At 49.4% G+C, this 16,317-nt stretch overlaps 12 protein-coding genes across 12 annotated transcripts; all 12 read left to right on the top strand.

Annotated features, from left to right (window-relative positions):
- Positions 1-113: 113 nt before the first annotated feature.
- On the top strand, positions 114-1,199 carry TbgDal_X17180 (hypothetical protein, conserved; the record flags this gene model as incomplete). Its single annotated transcript, XM_011780577.1, has 1 exon — positions 114-1,199. One exon carries the CDS (start codon positions 114-116, stop codon positions 1,197-1,199), a length of 1,086 nt encoding a protein of 361 aa, XP_011778879.1.
- Positions 1,200-1,535: 336 nt separating this feature from the next.
- TbgDal_X17170 (hypothetical protein, conserved) lies at positions 1,536-2,162 on the top strand (the record flags this gene model as incomplete). The annotated part of the gene is made up of 1 exon (XM_011780576.1): positions 1,536-2,162. One exon carries the CDS (start codon positions 1,536-1,538, stop codon positions 2,160-2,162), a length of 627 nt encoding a protein of 208 aa, XP_011778878.1.
- An 831-nt stretch (positions 2,163-2,993) lies between these two features.
- Positions 2,994-3,560, top strand: TbgDal_X17160 (uracil-DNA glycosylase, putative; the record flags this gene model as incomplete). Its single annotated transcript, XM_011780575.1, has 1 exon — positions 2,994-3,560. One exon carries the CDS (start codon positions 2,994-2,996, stop codon positions 3,558-3,560), a length of 567 nt encoding a protein of 188 aa, XP_011778877.1.
- Positions 3,561-3,871: 311 nt separating this feature from the next.
- Positions 3,872-5,641, top strand: TbgDal_X17150 (hypothetical protein, conserved; the record flags this gene model as incomplete). Its single annotated transcript, XM_011780574.1, has 1 exon — positions 3,872-5,641. The coding sequence occupies one exon, from the start codon at positions 3,872-3,874 to the stop codon at positions 5,639-5,641; it is 1,770 nt and encodes a 589-aa protein (XP_011778876.1).
- Positions 5,642-6,110: 469 nt separating this feature from the next.
- Positions 6,111-6,809, top strand: TbgDal_X17140 (tubulin-specific chaperone, putative; the record flags this gene model as incomplete). The annotated part of the gene is made up of 1 exon (XM_011780573.1): positions 6,111-6,809. One exon carries the CDS (start codon positions 6,111-6,113, stop codon positions 6,807-6,809), a length of 699 nt encoding a protein of 232 aa, XP_011778875.1.
- Positions 6,810-7,411: 602 nt separating this feature from the next.
- TbgDal_X17130 (hypothetical protein, unlikely) lies at positions 7,412-7,789 on the top strand (the record flags this gene model as incomplete). Its single annotated transcript, XM_011780572.1, has 1 exon — positions 7,412-7,789. The coding sequence occupies one exon, from the start codon at positions 7,412-7,414 to the stop codon at positions 7,787-7,789; it is 378 nt and encodes a 125-aa protein (XP_011778874.1).
- Positions 7,790-8,949: 1,160 nt separating this feature from the next.
- Positions 8,950-9,948, top strand: TbgDal_X17120 (phosphatidic acid phosphatase, putative; the record flags this gene model as incomplete). The annotated part of the gene is made up of 1 exon (XM_011780571.1): positions 8,950-9,948. The coding sequence occupies one exon, from the start codon at positions 8,950-8,952 to the stop codon at positions 9,946-9,948; it is 999 nt and encodes a 332-aa protein (XP_011778873.1).
- Positions 9,949-10,099: 151 nt separating this feature from the next.
- On the top strand, positions 10,100-10,447 carry TbgDal_X17110 (hypothetical protein, unlikely; the record flags this gene model as incomplete). Its single annotated transcript, XM_011780570.1, has 1 exon — positions 10,100-10,447. The coding sequence occupies one exon, from the start codon at positions 10,100-10,102 to the stop codon at positions 10,445-10,447; it is 348 nt and encodes a 115-aa protein (XP_011778872.1).
- An 805-nt stretch (positions 10,448-11,252) lies between these two features.
- Positions 11,253-11,624, top strand: TbgDal_X17100 (hypothetical protein, conserved; the record flags this gene model as incomplete). Its single annotated transcript, XM_011780569.1, has 1 exon — positions 11,253-11,624. The coding sequence occupies one exon, from the start codon at positions 11,253-11,255 to the stop codon at positions 11,622-11,624; it is 372 nt and encodes a 123-aa protein (XP_011778871.1).
- A 49-nt stretch (positions 11,625-11,673) lies between these two features.
- On the top strand, positions 11,674-12,528 carry TbgDal_X17090 (hypothetical protein, conserved; the record flags this gene model as incomplete). The annotated part of the gene is made up of 1 exon (XM_011780568.1): positions 11,674-12,528. One exon carries the CDS (start codon positions 11,674-11,676, stop codon positions 12,526-12,528), a length of 855 nt encoding a protein of 284 aa, XP_011778870.1.
- Positions 12,529-13,356: 828 nt separating this feature from the next.
- TbgDal_X17080 (UDP-galactose transporter, putative) lies at positions 13,357-14,436 on the top strand (the record flags this gene model as incomplete). The annotated part of the gene is made up of 1 exon (XM_011780567.1): positions 13,357-14,436. The coding sequence occupies one exon, from the start codon at positions 13,357-13,359 to the stop codon at positions 14,434-14,436; it is 1,080 nt and encodes a 359-aa protein (XP_011778869.1).
- A 684-nt stretch (positions 14,437-15,120) lies between these two features.
- TbgDal_X17070 (hypothetical protein, conserved, (fragment)) lies at positions 15,121-16,317 on the top strand (the record flags this gene model as incomplete). The annotated part of the gene is made up of 1 exon (XM_011780566.1): positions 15,121-16,317. A coding segment is annotated over one exon (1,197 nt), but the record flags the coding sequence as incomplete, so codon positions are not given.

Below are 16,317 nucleotides of genomic sequence, written 5' to 3'. Positions count from 1 at the left end.
TGCCGTAAACAAATGTAAATGGTGGCCAGAACAGTGACTGTGTTCCTTTGCAGTGAATAGGGGGAAAGTGGGGTGAAGTTGGCTGTGGTATTCGTGACCTTTCCGTGTCAAATATGCCACCTCTTACTCTTGAACAGGTCCTTGCGCGGTCCATGCGGCTCCCACGCCGAATTGGAACAAAGTTTGCCGGCGGTGCATCGAGCGGTGAATCCTTAGGGGTATCACCGAAGTTTGGTGTAGGTAAAGCAGCACACGGTGGCGACGATGTATCATCGCTGTTTTCGCTCCTTGAAAAACGGGATGAGGCCGTTGCAGCTGGTCGTCCGTCCATTCATCAATCAAACAACCTCATTCGCAATGGCCAGGATCTTCTTGCCTATTTACAGGTCGCAAAGCGTATGCGTGCATGGGAAGATGCATTGAAATCTTTTAGCGATGTAACTAGAATTCTAAAGGTAAGCCAGTTGGATGAACAAGGGACTGTATTCCTCAGCTTGCAACAAAATGACCCCTCCACTTGTAGTGGCGATAAAGGTACGGGTGTGACCGCTAACGTGGCTCACATTACTGTTCTTCTTGAAACATGCGCTAGGGCGGGGCAGTGGCACCTGGTGGAGCAGCTGGGAGAGATTTTTCGAGGCCACACACCGAAGGTACTAACCGATGCGGTGGCGTTGCTGGCAAATACTAGGCGCGACGACGTAGTGGATGGGCACTACGGTTGGCAACGCGCAATTCAGTTTATTCGGGATCGTATTCCGCTTGAGGAGCAGCCGGTGGAGGCGTATAATGCATGCCTGTCTGCGTGCGAAAAGGCACTTGACTGGGAAGGGGCCCTTGCTGTTGTCCGGTTGATGGGTCCCAATCCTCTGCAAAAACTCGATATGAACTCTTTGCAGTTAGCGACCTTGCCGTCCTCAGCACCAGCTTGTGAGGCATTGACAGAAGTGGGAACCCCTGTGGCAGTTGATGAATCGCAAGAGGACGCTGAAATCCCTAAATTGCAACCACCCCAACCCAATGTAGTAACGTACGCAACATTGCTGTCGGTGCTTGATCAAAGTGGAAAGGAGAGGCTAGCGCGTGAGGTGTTGCAACGACTACCTGCATTGGAGAGGGAGGAAATAACGGCTGCGTATGCCGCCCTGATTCACGTATGGTCCGAGCAAAAGTACCGTCAGCGCCGCTGGCGCTTTTAGGTTTCACGTTGCCGCGACTCGTAGTTGCGTGAATGCCCGGTATCGGGGTCATATCGGTCTATGTTTAGTTACAGGGGCCACCTTGTCTTGTGTCGTGTCACGGTGCGGTAGCGTTTTATGTTAGTGTCCTGATGCACATGTTTCGTTAGTAATGTGGGGTTGTTTTCTCTCTTAGAATGCATTGACGCATGCCGAGAATAACTACTTTTCTCCCCCGCTTTGAAAAATATAGCTCTTCCGACAAAATAACATCATCAACCAAGTATCCTTTTTGAGTTATTGTTTCTAGGAAGACTGCGTGCAGGGCATTGCCAGGTGTCGGCGCAAGTCAGCTGAATGTCGATGATCGCCATGAGTTGGATACAGCAAAACTTAGGATTAGATGTTACGGGTGAGATGGCACAGCAGTTGTCACTTAACGTTGGTGGGGTCTTGTACCTAACTCGACGTGAAACCTTTCGCAAGCTCCGTGACCACCAGTTATTCGGTCCAATGCTCAATGGTACGGGGAGACAAGGTGAGGACGGTTCATTCATTATTGATCGCGATGGGTTGACATTCCGCTATGTTTTGAACTTCCTTCGGTCCGGCACCCTTAACTTACCAGAGGGGTTTGATGAGTGGGACCAACTGCTCGATGACGTCCGGTACTATCAGCTACCCGAGATGGAAGAGGCCATATTGGGGTGCTTTGAATATCAGCGCTGTGTGTTCCGGCGCACTCTTCCACAGGCTGTTTTTGTGCGTTGGTACTCTGCTGGCAACACTAATAGCGGAGTTATCATCGAACCTCAGCTCCCTGCGTTGGAGCCCGTCGAGGGCTCGCAAGAGGTGCGCTACCAGGGAAAGGTGTTGACTACGATTGACGAATTAATCACTATATTGCTTTCAGCATACGGCTACATCATTCAACATTGGAATGAACAGGAGGGTAGACTACACCTAAGTCTCGGACCATCGTAGGGAGCCAAAGCTTGCAATCTCTCATGATGGGAGTGGTTTAACATTATAACGCATTGGATTCTCCTGGATTGTTCTTGTTATTATCTTTCCCTCCCTTTTCCTCCCCTATGAGGTTATGGGGGCGATGAGTATGTGTTTTGTCGCGCCTGCAACTGCAGGGGGCAGGGGAGGTCCAGCAGCTGCAGGTGTGATCATGTCACTCTTGCATACCGTCTTCAACGCAACAACGGCGCTCCACGAGCAGCACTCTCGGAGCCTTGGGAAATTGGGCAGCAAGAAGCGCTAGTACTGCCGAGCCATTGCTGGGTGTGTGAGCCCAGCGTGTGTACGATCTTTTTGGCGGATGGAACCTTCATTTATAACCTCTTGTTCGCTTACCCGCTTGGACTCTGAGACCCTTAAGCCACCGAATGCCAGTGGATGGTGCTCTTTTCCCCTTCCTGTGTCGAAGAGTAATCAGAGGGACTAGCTTTTTCCCCTCTTGCAAGGTAGTGAAGCCCACCAATGGTGCAACGGACACTGTTTGACTTCGTCTCTAAGAAAGGTGACAATGCAACCACAGAGGAAGTGGGCAGCAAGACGGAATCCGGGCAACCCTCGGCTTCTTCGCGGAAGCGGACCGCAGAGGATCAAGTAGCGAACGGTGGTGCAAGCAACTTGACCAGGGCGAGGGTGGCGAAAGAGAATAACGGTGCCCTCGCTTCCCTTATTGTTGATCCTGGATGGAAGGCTTTTCTCAAGCCACTTACTACTTCCAGCAACTTTGAACGCATAGAGAAGTTCTTGGAGGGGGAATTGAATGCAGGAAAAACGATACTCCCCCCACGTGAAATGATTTTCTCGGCCTTCAACAGCACGCCACTTGACATGCTGAAGGTCGTGCTGCTTGGGCAGGACCCCTACCACAATGTTGGTCAAGCACACGGGTTGTGCTTCTCCGTTCTTCCTGGAGTGCCACCGCCGCCGAGCTTAATCAACATGTACAAAGAATTGGCAACTGATATTCCAGGCTTTGTGGCGCCGCAGCACGGGTACTTACAACATTGGGCGGAACAGGGGGTGTTGATGCTTAATGCGACACTTACTGTAGAAATACACAAGGCTAACTCTCACGCCACATGTGGTTGGCAGACCTTTACCGATGACGTTATTCGCCTGCTTTCGGAGAAACACAAAAATCCGCTTGTGTTTTTGCTTTGGGGAGGTTTTGCCAAACGAAAAATTTCGTTGATAGATCGAAAACGCCACGTGGTCATAGAATGCGCTCACCCTTCCCCTCTAAGTGCCGCCAAGTGGTGGGGATCTCGTCCCTTTTCAAAATGCAACACAGCTCTCGTAGAAAAGAAGCTTTCTCCCATAGACTGGAAGCTGCCCGTATGCCTCAGTAAGGGAAAGTAGGTTTGGTCAGCTTACTTTCCCTTTTGTTGAGGGACTACACATTTTTGCTGCTTCCTTACTTACTCCACAGCTTTTAGTTCGTAATATTTTACTTTGTTCCAGGATTTAAAGCATAGCTTAATACAACTGCTCCAGAACCTGAAGATATTTATGTATATGCACACACATATTTGTGGGTTTACGTGTATTTGTTGATGGTTGTAACATAGCAGTTATTTTTTCTCACGGTGTTTCCTTCACTAGTGTAAAAGTTACCTGAGGTTTAGTAGAATTAGTGCCGCCCGGGGGTTCACGTCTTTTGTCACGTTTACATGGCGCAGGTCGGCGAGGTTTCCACGGGCACCGTGACGCTCGACGACGAGTGGACTCGGGGGGAGGCGACCGCATGTGGTGAGGCATATGCAAAGGTTGATGACATGGACTACGACTCATTTCAGCGAGTGGTGCAAAAGAACCGCGAGCGTGGAATGCCACCACCACCCCGAGCCGTTCTTAAGCGTGTCCCCGAGTCATCAGATGATTTTCTTCGAAATTTTTTTCTTCGGAATGGAATGCACCGAACCATGGACATATTTGAAATTGAGTGGTACGAGAAATATGGGTCCAAGCCTCTGAAAGACGCACCGGTATTCGCGGACAACTATCTCGAAACTGCCGCACTCCACAATCGAATCGACGTTTTGGAGAATCAGCTCCGCCAACATGCGGAGTTAACCACGAAAACCACAAAGCAGTTTCTTCAGTCAAAGAAAGAACGTGACTTTCATCGAGCCAACCATAACCGTGTGGTGCAAGAAAAGAATAAACTGTTAAAGCTCCTCCGCCAGGCGCAAAGCCATGCTGAAGACCTTAATCCAACACTCAATGAACTTCGCCAGAAATGCGAGGCGCTTCACAAGGGTAAGACAATGCTTTCAATAGAGAGGGATAAACTAGAGGCCAAGGTTTTGAAGCTGGAGAAGCAGGTAGAATCCTTGGAGCAACAGTTAAAGTTGCACGAAACAACCCGCACCAAGGAACCCAGTCCAAGACAAAGGGATAAGCAAGTGGCTAAGGTAGACGGTACAAAATCGGGCACAAAGGGGGGCAAGTCGGCGACGAGAGCCGGTGATGCCGCGGCTGACACCTTCCGATGGCCACCGGACGAAAGACGGAGGCCCGCCAATGCTTCTGGCGCTTTCCTTGCCCCGACTGAGCCGTCATCGTGGATATGTCAGTCCTCATTTAAGGCACATTCCATGCCTGTTACAAAGATAGCCATGCACCCGGAGAAGCCGGCTGTCGTCACTTCTAGTGATGACGGAACCTGGCGGCTTTCGGCGCTCCCGCAAGGCGAACTTGTGATGTCAGGTGACGGTCACAAAAGTTGGGTGTCATCTGTCGTTATGCACCCCACTGGGACCATGGTTGCCACAGCATCCGGCGATAAAACGGTGAAGTTGTGGGATTTCGCCAAAAATGGCTGCAGGTTGACTTTGAAGGCTCATTGTGATGGTGTGTGGTGTCTGGACTTTCAAGAGACGGGTCTTCTCCTGGCCAGTGGTTCACTTGATCAAACCGCTCGCGTTTGGGATGTTACCACTGGCAAGTGCCGGCAAACGCTTCGTGGGCATGTTGATGCTGTGAATGGTGTGGCCTGGAGGCAGTACACCAACACTCTTTGCACTGTAAGCGGCGACAAAACAGTGTCTCTTTGGGACGTACGGGCGAACTGCTGCTCACAAACACTATACGGACATCGGAACGCAGTGCAGTCGGTAACTACAGTAGGTCCAACCACCAATGTGGCGACCTGTGACGCAGATGGTGTTGTGATGCTATGGGACACCCGTCGCATGGAACAGCACCTTACGGTTGCGTGCGGTCCATATCCAGCCAATCATATAGCATCTGACCGCAATGGTACGTACCTGCTTGTCTCAAGCGATGACACAAATATTAAACTCATTGATGTAACAAAGTCCACCGTTACGGAGCTCGTTGGTCATGAAGATGGTGTGCAATGCGCCGTATTTGATTGGTCATCCAACGCCTTTATAGTAAGTGGTGGGAGTGATGGCGTGGTGAGGTACTGGTGCTGAGTAAGAAATTAGAGTGTTATTCCCATATCCATGTACAATCCTATACGCCAACAGATGTTCTGTGCTCACTTGTAGTGTGCAAAATAGATCCAGCCCCAACTGTGAGTGGTGCTGGAAGGTCGAAAGGCAAGGAGTGAAAGAGATTTCATTCACACATGGAAATATTTGGCCGATCATCATGTAGATTACCTCGAAATTGATTTTGAAGCAGGTGATGATACACATCGGGTGTTTAGGTTTCCTCTGTAGGGTGATGTGCTCCACTTTGGTACCGTAAGTACTCAAAAGAGGGAAAATAATATTTTGTTTGACGTAATACATAGTGCTCTGGTGTGTCGAGACACCGATCTTCGCTTCTAATTCGCTTTCGCAATACAGTTTTCCATTACCTTGTAGTAGCCAAATAAACAGGGAAGGATAGAAAGCACAATTGAATCTACCTGGTGGTCACACTCCGTGGTCTAAGAACATGTCCGTTGTTAAAGTATCGCTTACGCATTCCGCTAGTAGGATGCGAGTCCCTGAGAAGCGCTACGGACTCGCACAAACAATTGAAAGTATAAAGGAAAACGTATTTACTCACTTTGCCACTCCTCCGGAATACATGCAACTTCAACTTATTGACGACCGCGGCATCACAATAGAGAAAAACATGGCGAATGACAAGCAGTTAGGGTACTATCAGTGCCGTGATGAATTCGTCATACACGTAGTGGATCTCCAACCATCTGCGAAGGTGGAAAACTTCGATGACGTCTCCCAAGTGGAGAAATATGAGATAAGTGAAGAGGCGTACAGCAAGCGGGAGGACAATGCTAGGGCTTTTCGCCAGCGTATGATTGCTCAACAACGTGCTGAGGCCGAGCGTGAGGGCATTGAACTTCCAAAGGAACTCGATGATGACAGTTACAAGGAAAAAGCAGAGACAATACATGTGGGGGACCGTTGCCTGTGTCGCCCTGGGGACCGCCTTGGCTCAGTGCGTTTCGTCGGTCGAGTTGCATCACTTAAACCTGGCTATTGGGTTGGTGTCGAATTCGATGAGCCGGTTGGTAAGGGGGATGGTACTGTGAAGGGAACACGTGTGTTCCAGTGCCAGCCGAACTACGGAGGCTTCCTGCGTCCCGACCAAGTGGAGGTTGGTGACTTTCCCCCGGAGATGTTTTAAGAGGGCATTAATTTAATATCTGTGTGGGTGATTGCACTCTATTTGAGTGGTCGATTAGGTGGCTGTCAGGACGGAGTGTGTCACAAAACCCTCTGGTGTTTCTTTTACCCCCTATTTGCTGGAAAGTGTCCACGCACGCATCTGTTTGCGGATATACTTTCTATCACTTCTTGATTTTGCATTTTTAAAGCGACAGTGTCCAAGCACACATGTCGACCGTTGCGAAATGACTTAGGACGAAAAAAGGTATCATAACCCTCAGACATCATGTTGTGGGTCTCCTTTGTTGCGGCCCGTATTTCCCACCGTTTTACGCACCGGTGGAATGGTGTTTCGAGCGATGCACATCTACTTCAATCTGTCAAACCGGCACTCTTCCTCCTCTCCTCGCTTAACACACACCTTCGAATGCCGTCTACCTTCTGCTGCGGTCCCTCATCGTTCTTTTCCACATGATCCGTCGGAAACGAATGTTTCTACCGCCTGTCGACCCCCGTCGCAGTCAGAATAGGTCGCGCATGCCATTAAATTGTGGTTTCATTAGTGTGAGATAAAGCTAGCACCGCGGCTAAAACTGTGAGAGGACTCGATATGGAGAGCATATGTGCTGTACTTTTTATTGCATCTGGTATTGTGCCTTACCGCCAATAATAATCTACTTCAGTCAGGAGCTGCAACGCTGCGCGCGCATTGCGGGTGTGGCGAGAGAAAGATTTGTGGAGTTGCTTGTCAAGAGGAAGCGGCAGTTCATAAATAATTGCTACGAATCGGTAACCACACAAACTGACGCCGTTTGGTACGTCGAGATTCGTCGTCCATTGCTCTGTATACGGAATTGCCACACCGCAAAAGGGGAGACACCACCAAGGATAGTGTTCATCCCAGCGGCCGCACTGAAATTACAAAATGAGCTTGAAGATCTTTCCTTTTTCAAGCATGCAGTGGAAAGAACGGTCGTAGTGCGCACTGACGACCCATAATGAACGAGAAACCAACTTTGCGTTTACCAATCTATCTGATTCCTCCCTTCTTCCCCTCGTTACTCTTTTTTCCCTTCTCTTTTGACTCTTGGATCATTGGACTATGCGAAATGTGACATGCTATGGGCACGACACCGCTGCGACGATGAGAAACTGTCTAACGACAGGCGGACCGACACACCCAATGAGGACTCTTGAATGTGTACAAATGTTGAGCAGCGGTGTTGATTGTACCGGCATTTACCGTCCCTAACTCCTTCCTGCTATGTGTGTTTACGCTGCATCTTTATTCACTGTTGCTGTATCGATGCCCATACAACCGCCCCACACCGTGCTTTGCATGCATTGTGGGGTGATACATGTGGCGGAGATGTTCTGCTGCATGGCTGTGTATGGGGACAGAAGTTGTAGTGCGCGACTGAGTGACAACTTAGTGCTGATTGATACCAACGCTTTCAGCAACAGTGCTGTACTTGACTGACACGTACCTGCAGTAATTTCCCCCATTGCTGTTTCTTCAGTGTTACCTTCTATTTCTGAGGAGGCCCGTAGCCACGGCATGCCTTTTTGGTGGTGCGTTGTGGGTGGTGGCTTTCCAAGAGGCGAGGCGAGTATGTCGGTGCCTTGTGTACACACCGTCTATCCTCCTTTCTTCTAGTTTCTTCCCTGTGATATTCCTTATTGTGCCACCAGGTGTTTGTTGTGCTTGCTCGTACTTGCGTTGGAGTTTCACCGCCAGGCTTATTTGCACGCGTTATCGGTGGTGTAGAAGTGAGACTTATGTTATGCTTCTTGAAAAATATCACTACACTTACCGGAGTGCACTTGTCAGTATCATTAAAGCTGAGCCCCGTGTTGTCGGCTTGTGGATGTTATTGTGGGTGGCAGTTGTGTGGTATGGTCTTTTTTTGTGCCGTGTGCCTCTTGTTACCGTGCCAATGTGGCGCAGCGCACTGAGTTTCATAATAATGCATTTGCAGACCGTATGGTTGTGTGATGTTTGCTGTTTGGTGATAGTGAAGGACCGCCTATTTTCTGGCCTGGTATTTTCTTTCCGAGTTTGTTGTCTTCCTTTAGTGCTCTCTACATTTTGCTTTTCCCCCGTGTTTGATACAAGTCGTAGTTCTTGGGAGTAATTAATCATTTCAAGAAGTGCGAAAATGGTCACTGGAGGTCGTTCCTCTTTTGCCGTTTACTTGTACTATGCGAAAGTGCTTCGGTTGTTGGATTACCTTGTCGCTTTCTGTTTCGGTGCAACTGGATTTCTCCTTGGGAGACTGATCCGCCCATACTGCCGCACCTTCTCGTGGGACGATCTGAGTATCAGCAATTCTTTTGCCAAGAAGGAGACTTTCCCTGACTGGAGTCTCGTAGTTATGGCTCTTTTATCATGTTTATTTATCTTTATAATCGAGAAAATGCGTGAGCGTTACTCCCCGGTAGGGGAGTGGTATATGGACGAGCAATTGCCTGAACCATCATCTAATTCCATCACGTCTTCTACGAACGTTTTGTCGGAAGAGAGAGCCGCCAACAGAGGCGGCGCTTCTGTGAGGGAACGCAATGGTTTGGAAAATCTACCACCAGCTCCTTCCTTTGAGAGGAAGGTGCAGCGAAAGTTTATTGTCGATCAGGTGATTAACCTGTGGATTCTTTCGGTCGTTTTCGCCTTTTTCTTTTCGCTTGGCATTGTCGATGTACTTAAAATTTACGCTGGAAGACTTCGTCCCGATTTCCTTGATCGGTTGAAGAGTGAGGGCTACAACGCGACGTCGTCATTGGTAGGTGTGTGCGACCACGCCAGAGAAGGCCGTCTGTCATTTCCTTCAGGTCACAGCAGTTGCGCATTTGCTGCATTTACGCCACTGACAATGTATTTCCTTGGTTTATCACGTGCTTTTAACAGCGGCCCCGTGTGGCGTATCATCCTGAGCATGTTTCCAATTTATCTTGCGATATGTGTTGCGGCCTCAAGGACCCGTGACAATCGTCATCATTTTTCCGATATTTTGGGTGGAAGCGTCATCGGTCTGGTCATCGGTGCCTTCTCTGTTAATATTTTCTTCCGTGTGAGAAGTGGTGAAGGCTATCTAGTGCCCCGCCGTCTGGAGCCGCCCCGCCGCCGTAGCGGATCGCCAAACGACAATGATACTGTTTGAGCAGTTCTCTCCGGTTCATGGTACAATTTTTTTTTTCTAGCAACTCTGTTTTGCTTAGAAAATTTCGTGGGGAGTCCCTGAAAAAGGTGTTGGGGTTTGCTCCCACACTTTAAAAAGAAAAAAACATGTATTTCTATCTTTTTCTTGTGGAATGTGTGTCTTGTCTATGTTAAATGACTGGCAACTTCTTTTCGTTATTGTAAGGGCGGTTTTGATTCGCTATGTGAGTTTTCCCCTTAAAGTAATATCACACAAATTTGCCGTTGCTCGCTCTCTTCTTTTTATTTTTTATTCGCCAGACATGATTTGGGCCTTTTGTTGGGTGGAGAGACCTCCAGCCGTCACATCCGCGGTGCCCAATTTGCGCCGCGGCGTTACCGGGACCGTTTGCCACAAAAGAATTCTCAGCACCACGTCGAATGCCGTCTCATGTCCCATTTGCAAACGCAGTTTAAATTGGAAAGTTGTCAGCGGCCACCCACATGAGTCGAAAGTTTGAGGTACCGGTGGTGGTGGTAGTGGAGCCATGCACCCAAGTGTACATTGTTTGTTGAATACTGGCATTGTCGTGTGGTCTTCCCTTACGTGTCCCCAACTGACTGTACGACGTTCCATTGTACGCTGTATGGAAGAGCTACCCACGGGAAAAGGGTACAGCTCTTTTGGACTCCGAACGCGAAGTGAGGCACAAATGAATACTCAAAAAAGGTGTTGTTATGATGCTAACCAGTAAGAACGCTCGCGGTCCCAGCACAGGGCTGCGTGGTGCTTCCAGCAACGCTTAGTACTCGTGTGCTGTTGTTTTGTACTGTTCGTAGTGCGGTCGCAACAACTAACTTCGCAAGATTCGGAGGGTTGGCGGCCGCGGTGGCATCGTGCAGACACTCCGCAGTTTGTAGGGTTTTCCCCCCTTTCCTATTGTTACGCTTCCACGTTGGAGGGGGTAGGGGCTGTGGAAGGGAGTAATTAGCCATCAAAGGTACATTAAGGCCGCTGACGTCCACAAATTACAGAGGATACATACTTGTGTGCCTGCCGGTTTGGAAGAGCAGAAGCAGTTGGCTGTTGTTTTTTTCCCCCCCCCCTCCCGTTGGCTTCGTTTGCGGAAAAGGGGGTTAAAGAATGTGGTTTCATGAGTGTGGCTTCCGTTGCACCTTCGAGTGATGTGGATTTTGATGGTTTTGTTCCATGTCTCTACCCCACTTGGGGCCACATGGAGTCACTGTTCCAAAACTCCCGCTTTTCCCCGTGCTCTGTAGGGTGTAACAATCACTGCTAAAAGGTCAGAGACGAAGTGCGTGTGGATGTGGTGCTTTTCGCCGCCTGCACTGCGTCTGTTGCGGTCGGACACTGCGACAGTTACGAAGGCTGCAAGTCGATCCTTTGTGCAAGGTGGCCCTCCCCCACCGAAACTACAGGAGGGGATCGAGCCATTGAAAAAACTTCGCTCCTACCGAGCTGAGATGGACGCCCGATATGAGGAGGAGCAGAGGGCTGAGCGTGAGCTCTACTCCCGAACACCCAACGTCCCTGCGCCCCTCCCCCATAATAGTTACGTGAAAGGGCAATACGGCATGAGGCGGCGCATAAAGGTTCAGAGTACAGAAGATCAGATAAGCGTTCATACACTTAACGAGGCTGTCGAAACGGGCAATCATGCAATGAGAAAAGGATGACGTCCCCAGTGTGGCTACTCCATTGCCTTTACTGTTGGTACGTTTGTGTATGTGTGGAGCTGTCGCTGCGTATTTGAGTTTCATTCCCCAAATTGTTTTAGCTGCCACCCTGCACGTTATCACTTCTTCGCTCACTGTTGCACTCGCGTTGTCATCGTTATGGTTTCCGTTCATTCTTTTACTTACAACTCCACGTCTTTCCACGGCGCTGACTGTTGATACCCCCACGCGAACGAGTTTCTTTTTTTTAATTTCCCTACCTTTAAATTCTACTATTTCACATTTTTGTGTGCACAGTTCATCCAATATGCGTAGGACATTTCTCCGCCTGGGTGGTGGTGGCGGCGATTTGTTCCCCACCTCGAAGGCTGCTGCCCATCTTGAACCTCAGTGGGTGATGGAGCGCCGTCCTCCGCCCCCACCAGGCCCCGGAAAATGTTATGTCACAGTTCACAAAATCGGCACGAAAAGCGGGTCCAAATGGCAACTGCTTCAGCCGCATATTCATACATTGGAAATGATATCTATGGATTCTCCACCCCCGCACAAATTAGATGTCCCGCGTCCAACCGCCCGGGCCGCAGCGTCGTTTGTTGCTGGCGTAAAGTCTTCGCTTGAACACGCCCGAAAACAAACAACTTCGGTCAGCGGGATAGCGGCAGCGAATATAGCTGAGAAGAAAAGGTGTGAAGCACGAATGAAAACGAGGGACTACGCCGAGGGCAAGCGGCCAGTGCGGGAACGCCCAGGTTGGGAGGCAACAACAGACGTAGTCGAACTCTCAGAGTGGTTGCACAAACGTGTTAATGATCATCGTAAGATTGTTAGCGACAATAGCAATGGATATGAAAGGGAGTATACACCTTGGGAGAAGAAGCCGGTGCCTCCCCAAATTAAGAAGTAGTAGTTATGATATTATGAGTGGGAAAGGTGAATCATTACTTTAGTCGCATAGTCTAGTACAGTTCGGCATGGTGGGGAGACGAAAGGACGTTAGTGTGGTGATGCGGAGATCGTTCGACGTGGCGCCATGGGGCGCAAGGGGTGTCACGTTTCGACACCGCGGCGACTCCGAGCTTTTTTTTTTGTCAGCGGAGGTAGAGGTGAAGTAGTTAAGGCTATGTTTTAGATGAGTGCAGCAGGTCGTAGTTGCTATTTTCAAAGTAATGAAAACGGTATCTTTCTTTTTGTTTTTTGCACAGATCGTTATTGGCCCTTGTGAGGACGGTGAGGATTTGCGTTCTTTATAACGTTACGGGTAGGAAGGAGGGAGTGTTTTATGAAGAACACGAAGGACGTGTAGGGCACGCACGTAATAGTTGAGATGCAGTGTTAGGCCGCCAAACTCTGTGCGGAAGAGGGGAAAGCGTGAACTTTAAACCCAATACATGTGTGTTTTTATTTTTGTGCACCCACGAGCGTATGTGTTCGTGTTTGTGTTTATGTGTTGGACGCATTCGACTAGGTGTCTTTGATCTTTACGCCCACCTTATTCAGTGGCTTTACCTCGCTGTGGTCGAGCATACAGTAGTACCAAGGGACGGTGTTTCACAGGAATACAAAAAGGAAGAGGTGTAGTCGTCGCTCCCCACCGCCAAGAAACCCAAAAGGGAGGGGGGGGGGGAAACTGTACCGGTCGCTCTTCCTTCTGTTGAAAGGGAAATTCAGACCTGTTGCGTGTTTCAAAATTGGATTCGAGGTGTGAAAGCTGCTTGCAAACTTTAAACCGGTGATGCCTTCCGTTAAATGGCTTTCGGCTGCGTCAATCAGTCTTGTGGTACTAATGTTGCAAAATAGCTTGTTGGTGGTGCTAACACGATACTCTAGAATTAACATCCCTCCAGAGAAACGTTACCACACCTCTACGCTTGTGCTGAATCAAGAAATTTTGAAAATGGTGGTGTGTCTTTTCCTTTTGTCACAAGAGGGTGGCAAGTGCTCGACGGCTCTGCCCAACGCGGCGTGCATGAACACTCCTTCTGGTGGTGGATTTCTTACAGTGCTGTGGGGTGTTTGCTTCTGCAAAGAGGCACGTGAGTTGCTTGTACCCGCTTTCCTCTTCGTGTCGCAGAACTACCTAATCTTTCTCAGTCTTGCCAACCTGGAGGCATCAGCATTCCAGGTGTTATCACAGACGAAGCTTCCGTTTACCGCACTACTGTCGAAATACATGTTGGGACGGCATTTGTCGTCCATGCAGTGGCTTTCGTTGCTTTTGCTCTCAATCGGTGTTCTGTTAACGCAGGCGCAGGGATCTAACCCGCGACATACAGCTACCACCGCTACTCAGCGTCCAGTGGTTGGGACACTGGCGTGCCTCATTTCTGCATTATCTTCAAGTTACGCATCAGTGTATTTCGAGAAGCTTGCCAAAACAACGAAACCATCTCTGGCAACCCGAAACATCCAGCTTTCTCGGTTCGGTATTCTTTTCGCTGCATTAGCCATGCTCATTTTTGACGTGCTCCCCTCATATGGGAGCAATGCGGGTCAGGGGCGCGAGCCGTTCAGATTCTGGAAGGGATACGACCAGTGGCTTACTATTGCACTTGTTTGCTTGAATGCGCTCGGTGGGTTGCTCGTTTCCGCGGCGATGAAGTATGCCGATAACATTCTCAAAACATTTGCTACAGGGGGCGCAGTGATATTAAGCGGCATCGCATCATATTTCATCTGGGAAACGCCCATGACACTGCTATTTATCGTGGGGGCTACCCTGATAACTCTGTCGGCAGTGCTGTACAACAAGTACGATTCGCATGCGCATCATACAGCAGCGGGGCAAACTTCGAAACGAGAGGAACATCATTAGTGTGTGTGTGTGTGAGGTTGCAAAGTTGGTGTCGCGTGAGAACCGCGTTTTTGTGATCGCTCTGGGTTTTTGAAAACTCGATCTTGCTTACAGCGGCTCCTCTTTGTGAAGGTCGCGTATCACAACTAGGAGGAGGGGGGTTGAGCACTTCTAGCGCTTGGAACGACTTATAACTTAAGAACCGTAACTTGGTCTTACCAGCTCGTGTACTTTTGCGATTTTCTCTCTTGCATTGTGAAGTGCTTCTCTTCTTGCTGATTTGCCGCATGTGCTTCTCTCCTTCCGTACATATACGTAACTTTTCTTTTCCCCTCTTTTTGATCCCCCTCGTTTGGTGCTGGTTCTGCCTTGGAGTTTCCCCGTTTAGGACCGGAACGAAACGGTATCGAAGAATAGACGGGTGGTGCACATATTTTTTTGTCGTCACCGCCCCAAAAGCAAGGGCGGGCTTATAGAAGGGTAGGAATATAATATTAACTAACGAACTGTGACACCGAGAGGTAGTGGGGGGAAGGGAAGCCCAAACATCAAGTATTTACTGTCTTGCGGACCTCACCGTCGTGGAGATTTTGGGGGAAGGGAAAGATATATAGGCAAGAAGTGTGGTGGGTGGGAAATATTCATTACATTTTTTTAAACTGCATACGTAGATATACATACATTTTTTTTTAGATCCTTATATAGATGCGTCCACGAATGGGTTCACCCTACGACGAGTTTGCGAGTCACTTTAAGTATTGTCTAGGTGGCTTTATAGAAGAGATCAATAAAACACTTGAACAGTCTCGTCAGCGTGACGACACTAGTTATGCTAACAGGTGCAGTGTGTACGAGGCCTTGGATAGGAAATATCCGTCACTACTGTTGCAGGAGCCACCGGGTGAGTCCTCTCCGCGCGTTCCTGCACCGTGTAGCAGTACCAGCACTAGGCGTGCAGCCAAACTTCGTGCGGGTGTGGTACCACGCAGAAAAGCCCCGCAATGTTACTGTTCAGAGCAGGCGGAAACGGGAGGGCCGTACTTAGGGAGTCGGTACAGTTCACCGGTGAGCCAAAACCGACTTGAATTCGCCAACACTGAAATGCTGATGAAGACCCCCGAGAGGGTCTACATTGCAAAATCCCCGTGCAACAAATTTTCTTCCCCCTCGCTTCGTCACTTCAACGGTAGAAGTTGCCTTTCGACCCCTCCCCGCGTCACCTCACCCGGCGTCACCACCTTAATGGCCAGTGGGCCAACCCTTCGGCGTTACACCCGATCAGGGGAGCGTTCAAAAGTTACCATTAGCATACCTGAGATATCTTTGTCGCCAATGAGTAGCCCTGATGAAGTGGAGGGCTCCACTCGCCGTACAAAGAGGTGCCCTATTCCCGCTCCTCCGATTGAGCTTCCTTCATCGTGTGAAAGCCACAATCTCACATGCGGCAGCTCGACTAGCTTATCACTACCGTTTGTCACGCAGGCGGTGATAATGGCTGAGAAGCATGGACTGATCGTGAGCATTATTCAACCGGAGGGCCAACCCCCCCAGTTGAAGATGCTTTACCTTTTGTCAGATCAGTGGGAGTTGGTTCCCTTAACAACCGGGGCGAAAGAGGCGTCGATTGCATCAAAATCTGCAGATGCTGTAGTTACATCTCCGGTTGAAACTTCGGCGCGGAATTCGAAATCACAGCGGCCATGTCAGAAAGATACAGAACAGGAGTGGACCGAGGGGCGTGGGTATTTGCCAAGAGCTAAAACGCGACAAGGCCCGGTGATTCACCGCATTTTGATGTCCCAGGTAGTTTTGTTGTGTCCTTATGGTGTGATAGGCCCCAATACCTCGCTGAACGTTGGCTGTGTAGTATGCGGTTCTGCAGCGCGGCGGTTACTAATTAGT

The sequence above is a fragment of the Trypanosoma brucei genome, chromosome 10 (genome assembly GCF_000210295.1).
Source record: "Trypanosoma brucei gambiense DAL972 chromosome 10, complete sequence".
Taxonomy (NCBI): Eukaryota; Euglenozoa; class Kinetoplastea; order Trypanosomatida; family Trypanosomatidae; genus Trypanosoma; species Trypanosoma brucei.
Note: the sequence above shows the minus strand (reverse complement) of the source record. Positions and strands in the feature narration are given on the sequence as shown.